General features: G+C 41.5%; 1 protein-coding gene across 1 annotated transcript; it reads left to right on the forward strand.

The window, feature by feature from the left end:
* Positions 1-10852: 10852 nt before the first annotated feature.
* LOC148102218 (uncharacterized) lies at positions 10853-12823 on the forward strand. Its single transcript, XM_087843833.1, has 4 exons — positions 10853-11139; positions 11278-11529; positions 12106-12195; positions 12366-12823. Exons 1-4 carry the CDS (start codon positions 11010-11012, stop codon positions 12623-12625), a joined length of 732 nt encoding a protein of 243 aa, XP_087699959.1. The 5' UTR covers positions 10853-11009; the 3' UTR covers positions 12626-12823.
* Positions 12824-14358: the final 1535 nt, after the last annotated feature.

A 14358-nucleotide genomic window follows, 5' to 3' on the forward strand; every position in this document is an offset into this window, starting at 1 on the left:
AGCGGAAGCGAATGGATGGATGGATAGTTAGAAGACCCAAATGCCATGTTGCAATACTATACTGCTACGGTGGCCAACGTTTCAAATGCAGGTTTGACAGGTTTGTGAGTGTGCACTTTATTCAAAACCTAGTGACGGTTTGTTCATGTTTACCACCGGGTGGCCGTAACTCAGGAGGTCGAGCAGGTCACCTACTGATCGGAAGTGGTTCGATCCCTGGATCCCCCAGTCTGCATGTCAAGAGTGTGAATGTGTATGAAATGAAGTGTGTGAAAGTTGTATAGAGCACATTTAGTAATCCGAGAGAGTAGAAGAGCGCTATATAAGAATCAGTCCATTCACTGTCTGAACAGAGTTTCGTCATGTTACTTTTGCACTATCATGTTCCGGCACATGTTGTTATTACATGGGTTGATTAAGGTACACATTAGGCTGAAATCTGGGGCCAGAGCTGAAATTGTTCTGGGGCAGCACAGGGCCAGCAGTGTGTCTACAACTGGCCTTGTGCTGGCCCATGTGTGGGCCACCTCTGGCAAACCAGATCTGGGCCACCAAAGGGCCGTCATTCTTTGTGGTATGTGGGCCATGTGTGGACCAGATCCATTGGCCATACCAATTTTGCTATTTTGGGCTGGTGCTTTTGGATCTTTGATTTTTCACACAACGACTTTTCATTTGCATAACCAACTGCAGTCAAATGAGAGACTGGACAAAACTGTGTATTCTCTCCCCTATTTGCCTGATTCACTGTACCTTTGGTAACAGGTATGCACATGGGATTTCATTCAGCCTAATTTGTTTCAAGCAGTGCTGAAGTCTTAAAACTGTCAGACGTTTGTAAGAAGATGAACCAGGCATCCTATTGCTTCTCATTTGCCTTTCTTCCTTATCGTCTGTCTGTCTCTGTGTCTGCGCACATTTCCAGATTTGATTTTGTAAAGCACTTTTATGTGTTTGATTTTTTTTGTTTGTTCAAAAATTCTGATTGTCTCTTTTCTAATCAAACAAACACTTCCAAAGATATTTTTGAAGCAGGTGAGCCGAATATAGAAAAAAAAACATTAAAAAATGTAGAGCTGAAAGTCATTCACAACTGTTTCTTTACAAATGTTTTCCTATCAAAGCAGTATTTAAGTGGTTACTGCTGCAGAAGACACTGCCTGGTTTGTCCCTGAATGCCAGCACAGAGCAGAACAAACAATAAAAAAAATGAAATCATCCCCTGTGTAAAGATAATGTACTGATAATTTCCAGTCTTGTGTTCTTAGCAGCAATTACTAACAAGAGTAAGCATTTTAACTATGAGTGTAACGTTATGCTCCGTATGTTATGGGTGCTTGTGATGACAATAATTAAATTAAAAGGGGAATCTTGCTGACCACCTGGCCTTTCCCAGCAAGATCGAAAACTTGGCAGCAAACCCCGCAGCATAAATGTAAGAAGAGGAGAAGTGCCAAGCTTTTATTTATTTATTTATTTTATTTAAGCAGATCAATTAAAATGTAATAAAATGGAACCCAACTTGGAAGAGTCTCTGCAGACCTCTCTAGACAGGTGGTTTCCTTGAGTAAATTCAGCTTCTCATAAGATCAATGATATGTGTGTGTGTGTGTGTGATGTTTCTGCATCAGTTATGAAGAACGTCTATCTGCCTCTCTCTTCCACAGTTTTTAATCCGGTGCTATTAAATGTGCTGCTGCGCACAAAGAGATAACGGATGTGTGACAGGGTACAATAAATGTTTACTACACCGCAGGTCATGCAGAACAGTCAGCAGTCTGACGCTGTAATCGTGCCATGCCTTTCCTCACATAACATTGATGCTATACATGACCGCAGTGCCGTTTATTACATATTCGTATATATCAAGTTTATTTCCTTCACCATTATGTAATAAAGGCTGAGATTAGGTGGTGTGATGAGGGCTGCGAGAAATTTGAGAATGTCTCTTGTTTGGTAATATTAGAGCAGCTAATTTAGTATTATAGATAGTGTTCACCTATTTTCTCATTATTGAAAGTGTTTATTTTTATGTATATACTGATACTGAAATTTCACAGCAACAGTAGTCTTGGGGCACTTTTTGTACAATTTCACATACAGAACCCCAAAAATCTCATTTCCTTGTGAGCAATTACTTGGTGAGGAGGAAGAACTTCCTTTTAACAGGAAGAAACCTCCACCAGGACCAGGCTCAGGGAAAGGCAGCCATCTGCCATTACCAGTTGGGTGGTGAGGCGAAAGGGAAGGCATAACAAATGAGCACAGAGAGACAGTAGACAGCACAAAACACAAACTACAGGAAAGAGAAGACACAAATTTAATAGTGGGTCGTTCCGTCTCAAATCAGCCAATATTTTTAGAACATTTCCTGCTCGACCATCTCCAATTTGCATAAAAATTTGATTGTGCAAAGTTTGAACATAATTAACGAGTCCTGTGAAATTTGAGTTTTGTATACTAAATAGTCTGTGGGAGCACTAGTATGTGGGACATTGGCCTGAAAGCGGGGCACTTTTGTTTTGATTTTGTTTTGAAGTTATAGTATATAGGAATTTAGAAAAGCATTTCATATATGAAGCTAAAATTTCACGGCAAACAATATAAAAGTCCAGACTTTTGGTCAATAAAACTTTAGGGAAATCGGTTTAACAGAAAACATTCTAATAATTTTACGATTTGAGATTTGAGTGAGTCAGATCTTGGAAATGAAAAAATATGAGTACATTTAATTAAATATTTCTAATGTACAATTACAGTACCATCTGAAGAATCCAGTATTTTGCTCTATTTGGACTGGACCATGTACTAATATTTCTGTTTTTGTGGTACAACTGAATATGTCATATTTACTGAATTTCACATTAAAGTTGAATAAAAAATGGCATTTTCTTCATTTCTGTGACTGAGAATTTCATGTTAAAAAAGTATTCTTGTGTAATTTGACTATATGACTAGTTGTCTTTTGCTATGGTAAGTATTTTATTAGTGTGTGCTCAAATATGGGACTTTACAGCAGTGCTAATGTAAGTTTGAAGTCTACTCTTGATAGTAGCGCGTGCCTGTCTCTTGAAACTGGGAGCTGGTTCCACACTAGGTCTCGCTGACAGCTGAAGGCTCTACCTCACTGTCAGGGTCCTGGGTCGGAGTGACCCAGGATCCCTGAGCAGTTATGAATTATATTATTATTGTATGTATATTTGGTGTTGCTGTCCTCCCTGTTTGCGTGTGTATATGTGTTTCTGCGGGCGCCTTCAGGCCTGGTGGGTGTGGCCCTGCTGGCGGACTGGCCACACACGAAGCCACACACCTGCTGCTGATCAGGCCTCGTCGGGGGAGCTACTTAGGAGAGTCTTGGAGCTCCCACCGACGCGGGATCATTCCATGAGACTCCACGTTAGTCATCCAGTTGAGCTGAGTTAGTGTGTGTATGCCCGCGGTTATATGTGTCCTGACGGCTGTGTCTATTGTGTCCCCAGGAGAAGTGTGGAGCGCCAGACAGCAGCCAGCACGAGGAGTGCTGAGACACGGGAGCGGAGAGCACTGAGACACGGACTGTTCACGGAGAGACACGACACGGGAGTCAGGGAAAGCACGGGGATTTATTGTTGTTTTGTACCATACACTGTAAATAAAGAGCACTGTTTGCATCACAGAGTACCGCGACTGGGTCCTCGTTTCCCCACATCCCCACGGTCTGCCAACACAGACCGTGACACTCACGTTGTACTTTTGCAAACTCTAGAAACCACAAGAGAACACGAGGAGAAGAAATCTAAATTCAATTCTAAATTTAACAATGAAGAGAAGCTAAGATGGGGGAAATGTGACCAGCTTTTTGGATTAACTGAAGGCTTTTCTGTCTTTAAAGACTATATGATAATAATAATAAAGAAAGTAGTAAATGCATGAACTAGTTCTTATCTTTACTTTGAGAAATAATGTTTCAAATTTTTTACAATATTGTGCAGAAAAAAAGTCACTCCCAGAAGTCTTTCATGTGTGATTGAAAAGCTTTCACTGTTGGAAAAAAAAGACGTGACAGTTTATTACAGCAGTAAAAAAAAGCATCAGTCCTAGCACAGAACCCAGCAGCACTCCATGACTAACTTTGATGTAAGGAAAAGTCCTCGTTTACTTAGGCTACGTCCACACTAATGCATTTTCGTTTGAAAACGCATAATTTTCTCTCCGTTTTGGCCTCCCGTCCACACTGAGACGCCGTGGAAAATGTTCGAGTGGCAGTGTGGACACTCGAAAACGCAAACTTTCTAAAAACGATGACGTATATGAGTCATGTGGTGCAGTCATGTGACCAAACAAACAAAGATAGCGGAGTGCATTATACAGCGGTTGTTTTGATTGCTCTCAATTTTGACAGCCCTAAAAAAAGATTGATATCAGTTTGTACATGCTGCAGATAGCTTTTCTTCAAATTCTTTAATTCTCACTCGCTTTCGTGCATGCACAGGACTGGAACGTAAGCGTTTTTGGCCGTTTCAATGTGGACGCACAACTCTGTGAAAACGACTGAAAACGCTAGTGTGGATGAGGAGCGTTTTCAGATGAAAACACCGTTTTCAAATCTATCCGGGGTAGTGTGGACGTAGCCTTATTCTAACCAGTGCAGTGCGTTTCCTCCCAGTGATGTATTCTAGTCTCTGCGCTAAAACATTGTGATCAGTTTTATCAAAGGCTGCACAGAGTTAGCAGGACAAACACAGAGATGAGTTTATTTATCATTAGTAACCTTCACTCGTGCCATTTATCAATTCTGCACCTCTACAGAAACTCTGTAAATAAACCGTTCCTCTGATAATGATAAGTCTTCTGTAACCTCCTTTTTATTTCAAGAAGTTTTGACATTTAAAGTAAAAAATCAGTCTGCAATTACATAAACCAGATTAATAATGTACAGGCTTTATATGACAAGGTAAATGGTAAATGGACTGGTTCTTATATAGCGCTTTTCTACTCTTCTGAGCACTCAAAGCGCTTTACACAACTTGTGCATTCACCCACTCACACCCATTCGCACAAGCACATTGTTCTAAGTGCTTTCTAAGTAACATTCACACACATTCATACTCCGATGGATGCATCGGAGAGCAATTTGGGGTTAGTATCTTGCCCAAGGATATTTGGCATGCAGACTAGGGGAAGCCAGGAATCGAACCACCAACCTTCTGATCAGTAGATGACCTGCTCTACCGCCTGAGTTACAGCCAAGGTTGGATTAGAGCCAGCTTGAAAGCCTGCAGGGTTTAGCTTATTAATAATAATAAATTGATAATTAATGGCAAGACTTCTTTGAGCAGTCTTATACGGCTGATGTCCAATAGACATGCTGATGGTTTGATGAAGTAATTATTGAGTTTAGCTCAGAGGGATCAATAGGAGAGAAGCATTATACATATACATTAGGAATTTCTAAAACAGCTGTTGAGTCTTGTTAAAACATCTGACAGCTGTGAGAAGGTTAAGATGATGACATTTATTTTTTTATTATCTAACAATTTAACATTTTATTCATAGAAAAGTTTATAAAGCCATTACTGCTGAGAGCTGAAGAAATACAAGTTTCAGTTGGGTCTCTGTCAGCCTGGGATTGTTTGAGTTTTCTTCATCAGTGATGACTTAGGAAGTTTTCATTTTACAGCTTCTTGTATGGGCTCTTTAAAATAAGTTGCCTTTCCAGGAACTTCACTTGGGCCTGATCTTTAGTGTGCATTTGTACCAGGAATGATACAAGATAACTCACCTGTGTGGGAATAAAGTTTGGGTATTTGCTCTCCATTGTGTTGGCACATGGAATAGTTACTGAAACGTGGTCCTAATACACTGCTCAAAAATCAATCAATCAATCAAATAAAGGAACACTTTGAAAACACATCAGATCTCAATGGAGAAAACGTTATGCTGGATAAATGAAAATGATGAAACTATGGAGGATTAAATTTGAAGAAAGTCCATTTTCCTAAAATTCCATTGCAGCAACTCACAGTGACACTCAGCAGTTTGTGTGACCCCCACATGCTTGCATGCATGACTGATAATGTCTGGATATGCTCATAATGAGATGACGGATGATGTCCTAGGGGACATTCACACCAGTGTCCTGCTGGAGATCATTTTGTAGGGCTGTAGCAGCGATCATCCTGTTCCTCCTTAAACAAAGGAGCAGATACTGGTCCTGCTGATGGGTTAAGGACCGGCTGTCCTAGACTAACTGCCAGTGTCCTGGAATCTCCTCCATGATGTTAAAATGTGCTGGGATTCACAGCAAACCTTCGGGCAATGGCACATATTGATGTGCCATCCTGGAGGAGTTGGACTACCTGTACAACCTCTGTTCGGTCCAGGTATCACCTCATGCTACCAGTAGTTTCCTGAGCTGTGACACACTTTAGATTCTAGCCAATCATTTTACGTTTCCGAGGATAGTAGGCGGGCCCAGGTGTGTACGTTCTTTTAGAGCAGCGCTACAGATTAAAAATGCCCAAGGCGAAGCGGTCAAAGTCTGGCTGTACTTCATAGCAAAAGATGCAAACTCAGCAGCCTGCAATAAGTGCTTTAAGGTGATACTGTCAAAGGAGGTAACACCTCAAATCCGATGAAACACCTGGCGACGCATAGCATTTTTTTTAAAAGCCGAGAAATGCGCCGTATTTGATAGCTTGCTGCGAGACCTCACACCGTGCACATCTTCTGCGGGTGTGGTGGCCGTTATCGGACCCGGAGTTAGCAACATCCCCCAAAAACCCGAAGAGTAGAGTCCTGGCCCCTAGCCCTGCCAGTGTAGCAGAAATGATGACGGATGATGATGGCAGCAGCAGCTGTTCTTCTCTGCGTGAGTAGCTTAATGTTGTTCATGTGTAATTTACGTTGAGTAGGCTAACCACGTTATTACATTAATGCATGTAATGTGAACTAGCAAACATCATCATAGCTACATGCGGCTGTCTTCTTGTTTGATGGCAGATACTCTCTTCACCCTGGCTAAAAAGGCAAGTTAAACATGTTTTTGGACAAAGTTTGTGTTTTTTCAATTGTTTAAGCACTGCTTCCAGCCAAGAGTGATACCATATATGCCCCATAGCTGCAGAAAAGGCTAACATTGTTATCTTTTTACAAAAAAACAGCTGAACATGAGAGGTTTTTGGACCAATTTTGTGTTCTCCATTCTTTAAGCACCAGTTTGAGCACCGTTTAAGCACCGGCACCATTTCAAAAGTACCGGTTTGGCACCGGTATCAGATAAAACCTAAACGATACCCATCCCTAGTAGTGACACTGAAAAAACAGTTAGAAAAGATGAGAAGGTAAAATGTTTGTAACCTGTATAGCCATTCCTGTTTTTTCAGCAATATTACAATATACTTGAGATATTCAATATATACTTGAGGGACATTGTTTTTATCTTGTCTGAAGACAAACTCTAAAGCACCCGTAACCCTTGTGGTGTCCTCGGATCAAAAATGGTCCCTAGGTGAATGGCAAACAAGCATATGGGAATCCCGAGGACACCACATTAACAGTGGTTTATGTCTTAATGCTAAGCTAGTTTAACATGCTGTAATCGTAAATAATATAGAGATATGACAATGGTATCAAACTTGTTATCTTACCATTAAAATATTTTAAGCAAAAACAGGCAAAGTATTTAGTCATCACGAAATTTTAGTTGAAATTTAAAGTCATGTATTTTTGTTTGAGAGTGACCATTTGAAAGGTTTCCAAATTTTGAAATAATCACTGACAGCCGGCCTGATTTGCTTTTCAACTCCTCGCCAAAGAGGTTTATTGTAAGCTATCATGTAAGTCAAGATCAAGAATAGTTGGCATCAATGTTCCCTCTAAGCTGCACACGTGCGCAATTGCGCACTGCTGGCACGGTCTCTGCACACAGAAATTCTGCATTGTGCACAAAAAAAATCTAACCTGAATTGAAATTAAAATTAATACTTTAATAATTCTGTTTTGCAGTGTTAGTAAGTGACTGGCTGCTCCCATATGGGAACGATGCCACCTTATCCCATAGTCCAGCCAATAATGCATAGCCTGTCAACGTCGTTGACAGGCTATGACAGCGTTCTTATGTGCCTACGCCGGTGTTTTAGCTAGCAAAGCGGCGTGGCTGATGTGGAGTGAAGCCACGTTAATGACAACGTGTACAACCATTGGAGCTGTGAGCAGGACAGACGGAACAATTGAGGGAAAAAGTGTGGACTTTATACCAGTTTTTAAATTGTGTTGATAGGCCACGTAAAACCAGATTTGTAATAAAAAAATATGCAATGTTTGGTTTTCTTCCTGAATACTATCGTTGTTTATATTTACTGCAGGAAGAAACGGTTAAATCGGCGTTTCATAAGAAAAAAGGCTCGAAAGCACTCTCCACCTGTGAGCAAAAACAAACCCCACCCCCCTTTCCTACTCGTCCAAAAAAGTACCATGTCGACCAATCAAAAAATGATATTGCAACGTGGCATCTAGTTGTTAAGAAACGGGGGAAGTTTTAGGAGTGACGGTGGTGCTTTGAGATGTGAGAGATTTGCGACGTTTAGCGCAAATCTTGTGTAGTTAGCGTGTAGTGTAGTCAATAGTTTTGTTGTGTGTGTCAGAACAATGAGTCCACTGCTGAATGTTACAGGTGTTACAAGAGTGATACATCTCCTGTTGTCAGGCCTGCAGGTATCAGGTTGTTGTTCTCCTTTATCTCACAGTGGACAGAAATTATTTTTGTGGCATCAGATTTGATGCAGAACAGCTGATTGTTCTGTAAATAGTTGGAAATGTTTATTTAAAAATGCCTTGACTGCATTTAAAAAAAAAAGCTGCAAAAAACTTTGTTTGCCAAACTGAGTTACTTTTTTGAAGAAGTAACTATATAATTAATTGCCCAACATTAGTCATTATATACTGTATTTTGGAGACAGAGAGTTACAGGAGTCTCTCCCAGACCACAGACTCATAATATAAGTTAGAGCTTTATAAAAAAAAAAGAAAAAAAAGAAAGTTGTGTTTTCAAAATTGGAGTTCAAGTTATTTTTACTTCCAATAGTGTTAACATACTACACAGGTCAGGAACAAGATTTTTTTTACATTTTCATTGTAAATGGGCTAAAGCAGTTAATTAAACATAGTCTAACATAAATGTAAACGCTGTAATTTGATTATTTTAATAAACCATAAAACTTGAATGGATTCGATGCCGGCGTGACCGCAGTGCACACGTCTGATGTCGCTCACAGTGGTCCAAGGGATCGCTCAGGGAGTTTGTGTGTTCGCTCAGACATGTGATAAATTAGAGGGAACATTGGTTGGCATCTGGAAATAGCTGGCAATGTCAAACCCATTTTCATTTGCAGATCTCCTGCACTATGAAGTCACTCTACAGGAGAATCAGAGTGAGTGAGCTGATAAACGATTGAGTCATAACTATTCAGCTCACAGGCCCAAGCTGGCTTTTCAGCATGTCTCCATTTGAACCACCATCTACCAGTCATTCACTCCCAGCTCTTCATTGATTCTCTGCTGTAGGGCCATGTGGTCTGGGGACTAGCTATCATGTTGCTCAGCTTCTAATGAAATGAGATCAGATAACTGATGACAGTCACATCAAGGAAATAAGAGTGTCGCAGACTTTTAAACTGCAATCATTCTTCTGTGAGACATGAATGTCTGTCTGTGTGAGTGTGTGAATAAAGAAAAAAGCAGGACTGGTCTTTAGCCATTTGATATGCCTCTGGAGAAATAAAGTTGTCCAGTTGAAGTATGCAGATAATTCCAGGTTTAAGTCAAATTCCTTCCCACTTGGTTGTTTTGGCCAGCAGTGCTATTAGCAAAAGCAGCATTACATCAAACTCACTAACAGCTGAAACACCAGAATTAGCTAGGGTATTAGTATTAGCTATAAGCTAAAAGTCTAAGGTCGAAGGTCAAGATGGCGCCTGTGTTTGGCTGTGCCGCTGCCTTCGTCCGTGTGTTTGTTTACTTTTTATGCTATGCATGTGTTTTTGTTACAGTTTTTTCTGGTGTCACCTCCCTTCGGATTTATGATCGTCATGCGTTGCTAGCGATCAAATCTGCAATGGATAGCCTTCAGAGTCAACGAAACGAGGCTGTTTTCCTACCGCCGTTAGAGCGCGACGCAGCACCAGGTCTACCTCCACTCTTGCCGGTCAGCTCACTTTTGCTTCAGAGGCCTCGTCGGAGAAAGCGAGGGAAGCGAGCCGGCTTTCACGTCCTGCTCCGTCGTCTTCGGAAAGAGATGGACCTTCGGGGGCTTTATTCCTGGGTTGCTACCGGTGAGATTCGGCTGGAACTTGTCGGAACTGGATTAATCCCCACAGCCCACTATGTTTACCACCCAGGCTGTCATCTGAAAGCTTGGAAAGCCAAGCCTCATCGCGGCAGGAACCCTGCTTTGCTGCGCGGCTTACCGCATAGCGCGGACTCTGTCCTTGGAAACTCTACCCCTGTCCTGGTGAGTCGCAGCCTTAAATGGATGTTAATTAATGCCCGCTCAATCGCCAATAAGTCCTATATTTTAAATGACTTGTTCTGCTCTGAGAAGCTTGACTTCATGTTTATCTCTGAGACGTGGCAGCGTGAGAATGAAGTCTCACATCTCTTACGGTGTGTTCACACCGAACGCGATGGACGCGAATAGAGCGTCAGGTTTACATGTAAAGTCAATGGAAAAGTGCGATGACGCGCGATTGCGGGTCCCGCGAAAATTCGGAAGCAGATTTGCGTCGCGAAAACGCGTGAAACGCGCGTCAGTGTAGCGCGTCTGGCGCGTTTGACTCGCGAATAAAACCACACGCGTGAGTTTTTGTGTTGCATTTTGTGCATACGCGCGTTTCGCGTCTACCGCTCGAGTTGGAAAAATCTGAACTCCAGCGTCAAATCGCGCCGCGACAACCAATCAGGAGCCTGGTGACGTGGCTCTGACCTAGGTCAAAGGGGCAGATCCAGCCAAAGCCCTTCATTCTTCATTCAGTATGGAGGAAAAGCTTATCAGTGCCGTGGCTAATCACCCGGAGCTGTACGATGCTAGCTACTACTTTTACCGAGACAGGAATAAAAAGGACCTAGCTTGGAGACACATAAGTGAGGAGATCGGGCAACCTGGTAAGTTCATTCCTTCTTTTTAATTTTCAGACTGACCCGATGAACCCGCGCAAAAGCTAGCAAGCCCGCCTACTGTCCCGCTATTTTCCCACTGATGTACAAATACCTTTCCGCTAACAAGATAATGTGTTTATTCAGAGGACATCTGCAGGAGAAAGTGGAAGAGCCTCAGGGACACGTATAATAAGGAGAAGAAGGCAGAGAAGGAGAAGAGGAGTGGGTCTGCAGCAGGATCGGGGAGAAAATGGAAGTTCTTCGCGGTCATGGGGTTTCTGGACCCCTTCCTCACCCCGCGGGAGACTAGCGGAAATATGGTGCGGACCGTGGAGAACTTCTCCCCCGAGGACCAGGGACAGCCCGAAGAGGCAGCAGGGGAGTGTCAGTCAGAAGGTATGTTTACATTGAGTTAATGTAGGCAGTTAATTTATGCGTGTTGTCATACAGGAACATATTTTGTTTATTAATAAACAGTATACAGTAGTCCCGCTGTTCATCCGTCACTGCCTCGCCTTTTCGTTGATTTTTTTTATTGCACCGTACAGCTTTCAACAATGCGCATTGCATTCTGCAGCCCAAATGACAAATCTCCTCCGTGTCGTGTCTCCTGCGCTTGCCAAACTTATCATGTTTGGTTTTGATAACCATCACGTCCAATAGAAAAAAACAGCACAAAAACACTCATAACTATGACCCTCATTCGGAAATACACACCTGCACCGGGAGCAAAAAAGGCGCACAAAAGTGGCGCCGCAGACGGAGAAAAAGCGCGGCATAATACTTTTACGTTTTAAAATCGACAAAGGTTTTCACTTTGAGAATCAACTTGTGAGAACTGTGACTACTGTTCATGTGCTGCAATAAATGAGAGACCACTGTATATAATAATAAGTATATAAGTATATAATAATATAATATTCTCTATGACTATTGTCTTCAACCTGTTAACATTTAATATTGTCTTCATAGAGTCAAGTAATCATGCAGCAGAGTCCTCCCCTGTCTCTTCTCCTGGCTCTCCAGTCCCTGGTCCCTCAGCTCCTGCTGCTGCACCCACAGGTATGTACATCAAGCACTGACAGCTTTTTACTCGCTTGAATTCCCTTGTGATCACCTTTACTAAATATCTACAACCAATCTGTTTATATCCTGTTTTTTTCAATTTTGAAAATGAAAATCTAGTAGCAGCCTTCTCATTACTTTGTGTTGTTTTGTGCTGTGTTTTACAGGCCCACAGAGGAGGACAGCTCGAAGGCGGGCGAGGGACGGGTCCCAGGACGGTCCATCGGCGGTGGAGCTGGCCATCCTGGAGTCCCTAAAGAGGCCACGCCCGTCTCCAACTGAACATTTCCTCCTCGGCCTTGTTCCTGCTCTGGAGAGCATGCCGCCTCAGACACGAGAATTCGTGAAATTTCAAATTTATAAATTAGTTTTTGAAAACAGCACAGCTGTGTTAAATTTGGAAACATTGGACCCTAATGATCAGTAGTTTTCTGATGAGGCAGCAGCTCTCCAGGGCAGAAACAATGTTCTTATTTTTCTCCTCCTTCTCCCTGAGGCTCTTCCACTCCAAGCTGGGTCCTTTTTATTCCTGTCTCTCTGTAAATAGTTAAATTTCATATATTTATGATAAATGTTTTTGTTAATGAATTTATATTTTTTCAAATAAACATTTATAATGACAAAATGTCTCTGTTCTACTACACAGCAAATATTGGCACCCGACTTGACACAAGTAGAATTTATTTCATATTATACTAATGACAAAACATACTAATACAGTGGGATGCAAAAGTTTGGGCAACATTGTGAAAAGTAATTATTTTCTTGTACAAATCATTGGTTGTCACAATAAAAATAGTCAAATATATCATATAGGAGACACACACACAGTGATATTTGAGAAGTGAAATGCAGTTTACAGAAAGTGTGCAATAAGTGTTTAAATCAAGCAGGTGCATAAATTGGCGACACAAAAAAAGAGAAATGAAATAAATATTTAGTGTATATCAATGTGTGTGTCTCCTATATGATATATTTAACTGACATTTTTCATTGTAACAGCGATTCATACAGGAAAATAATGACTATTAATAAGGTTGCCCAAACTTTTGCACCACACTGTATATAGGAACATAGTGAAGACAAGTTACTTAAGAGAGTAAAAAGAGGTTAGTTTATTTTGGAGTAGAGCTCCATTTATTAAGAAAAATTTAAAAAGACAGGAACACTCTTTAGAGGTTTATGGGTGGCTCTTAAAAGAGCCGTTGTGGGGAAGTCACTCGGACTTCAAACAGGCTACTCCTTTGGTTGCCAAGACACAGCTCCCTCCACCGAGAAGTGAGCCATGAATTTCTCCCTCACCAGGACAGCCTCTCTGGAGGAGTTGTTTGCTGGCAAGGAACCTGGACAAAATTGTTTAAAATGAGTATTATGTGTACTGCAGTTACAAAATACATTATTGAAATTCCAAAATTACAAATTGCAAAACATAAATCTTACATAAAACCTTTTGTAATTATAAGGATAATTACATGATATATATTAGATATAATCTAAAACAGTCTGCGGGGATTATATACAAATATTCAACTATCCCAGAATTAAACCAGGTCTAAATAAAAAGGAGTGAGTATCACTACAAAGGTTAACTCAGTGGTCCTAATGCTACAGTTTGATATCAGCAAACACCGAGCACATACATTGATATGACACCACAGCCATGCTATCATTCAAACACTGATAACAGCATAAATCGAATTAAATCGGGACTTGATGAGACCTTCTGAGTATCACTAGAAATATTATAAACAGTCGTCTCCGTACCACAGTTTGCTATCAGTAAACACCGAGCATTCACTGTTAGCATAGCATATCCATGTTAGCAGTGTATAAATGGATGGTTTAGCATGTATTAGCACAGGTATCAATAAAGGACTACCGTATTAAATACTTTTACTAACCTCAGGCAGATGGACAGGCGCTCTGCAGGTGGGATTGAGCGCCTGTAATTGGTGTCTAGGCGGCGATTCTGGGACCGACCCGGGGAAGCAGGTCCTCAAACTGGCCGAGTGAAAGACAGTGATGTCGCTGGAATCGGCCGTCATCCAGGCGCAGCTCCTGGAGCAAATGGTGAAACTCACCAAACTGCTCATGCCTCTGGAGGACCTGATGGACCCAGGTATGGCGAGGGCGTCTTTTACGCCGCTGCTCTGCTCTCCA

This window comes from Neolamprologus brichardi, chromosome 7, assembly GCF_056152115.1.
Source record: "Neolamprologus brichardi isolate AB-2024 chromosome 7, ASM5615211v1, whole genome shotgun sequence".
In the NCBI taxonomy this organism is placed as follows: Eukaryota; Metazoa; Chordata; class Actinopteri; order Cichliformes; family Cichlidae; genus Neolamprologus; species Neolamprologus brichardi.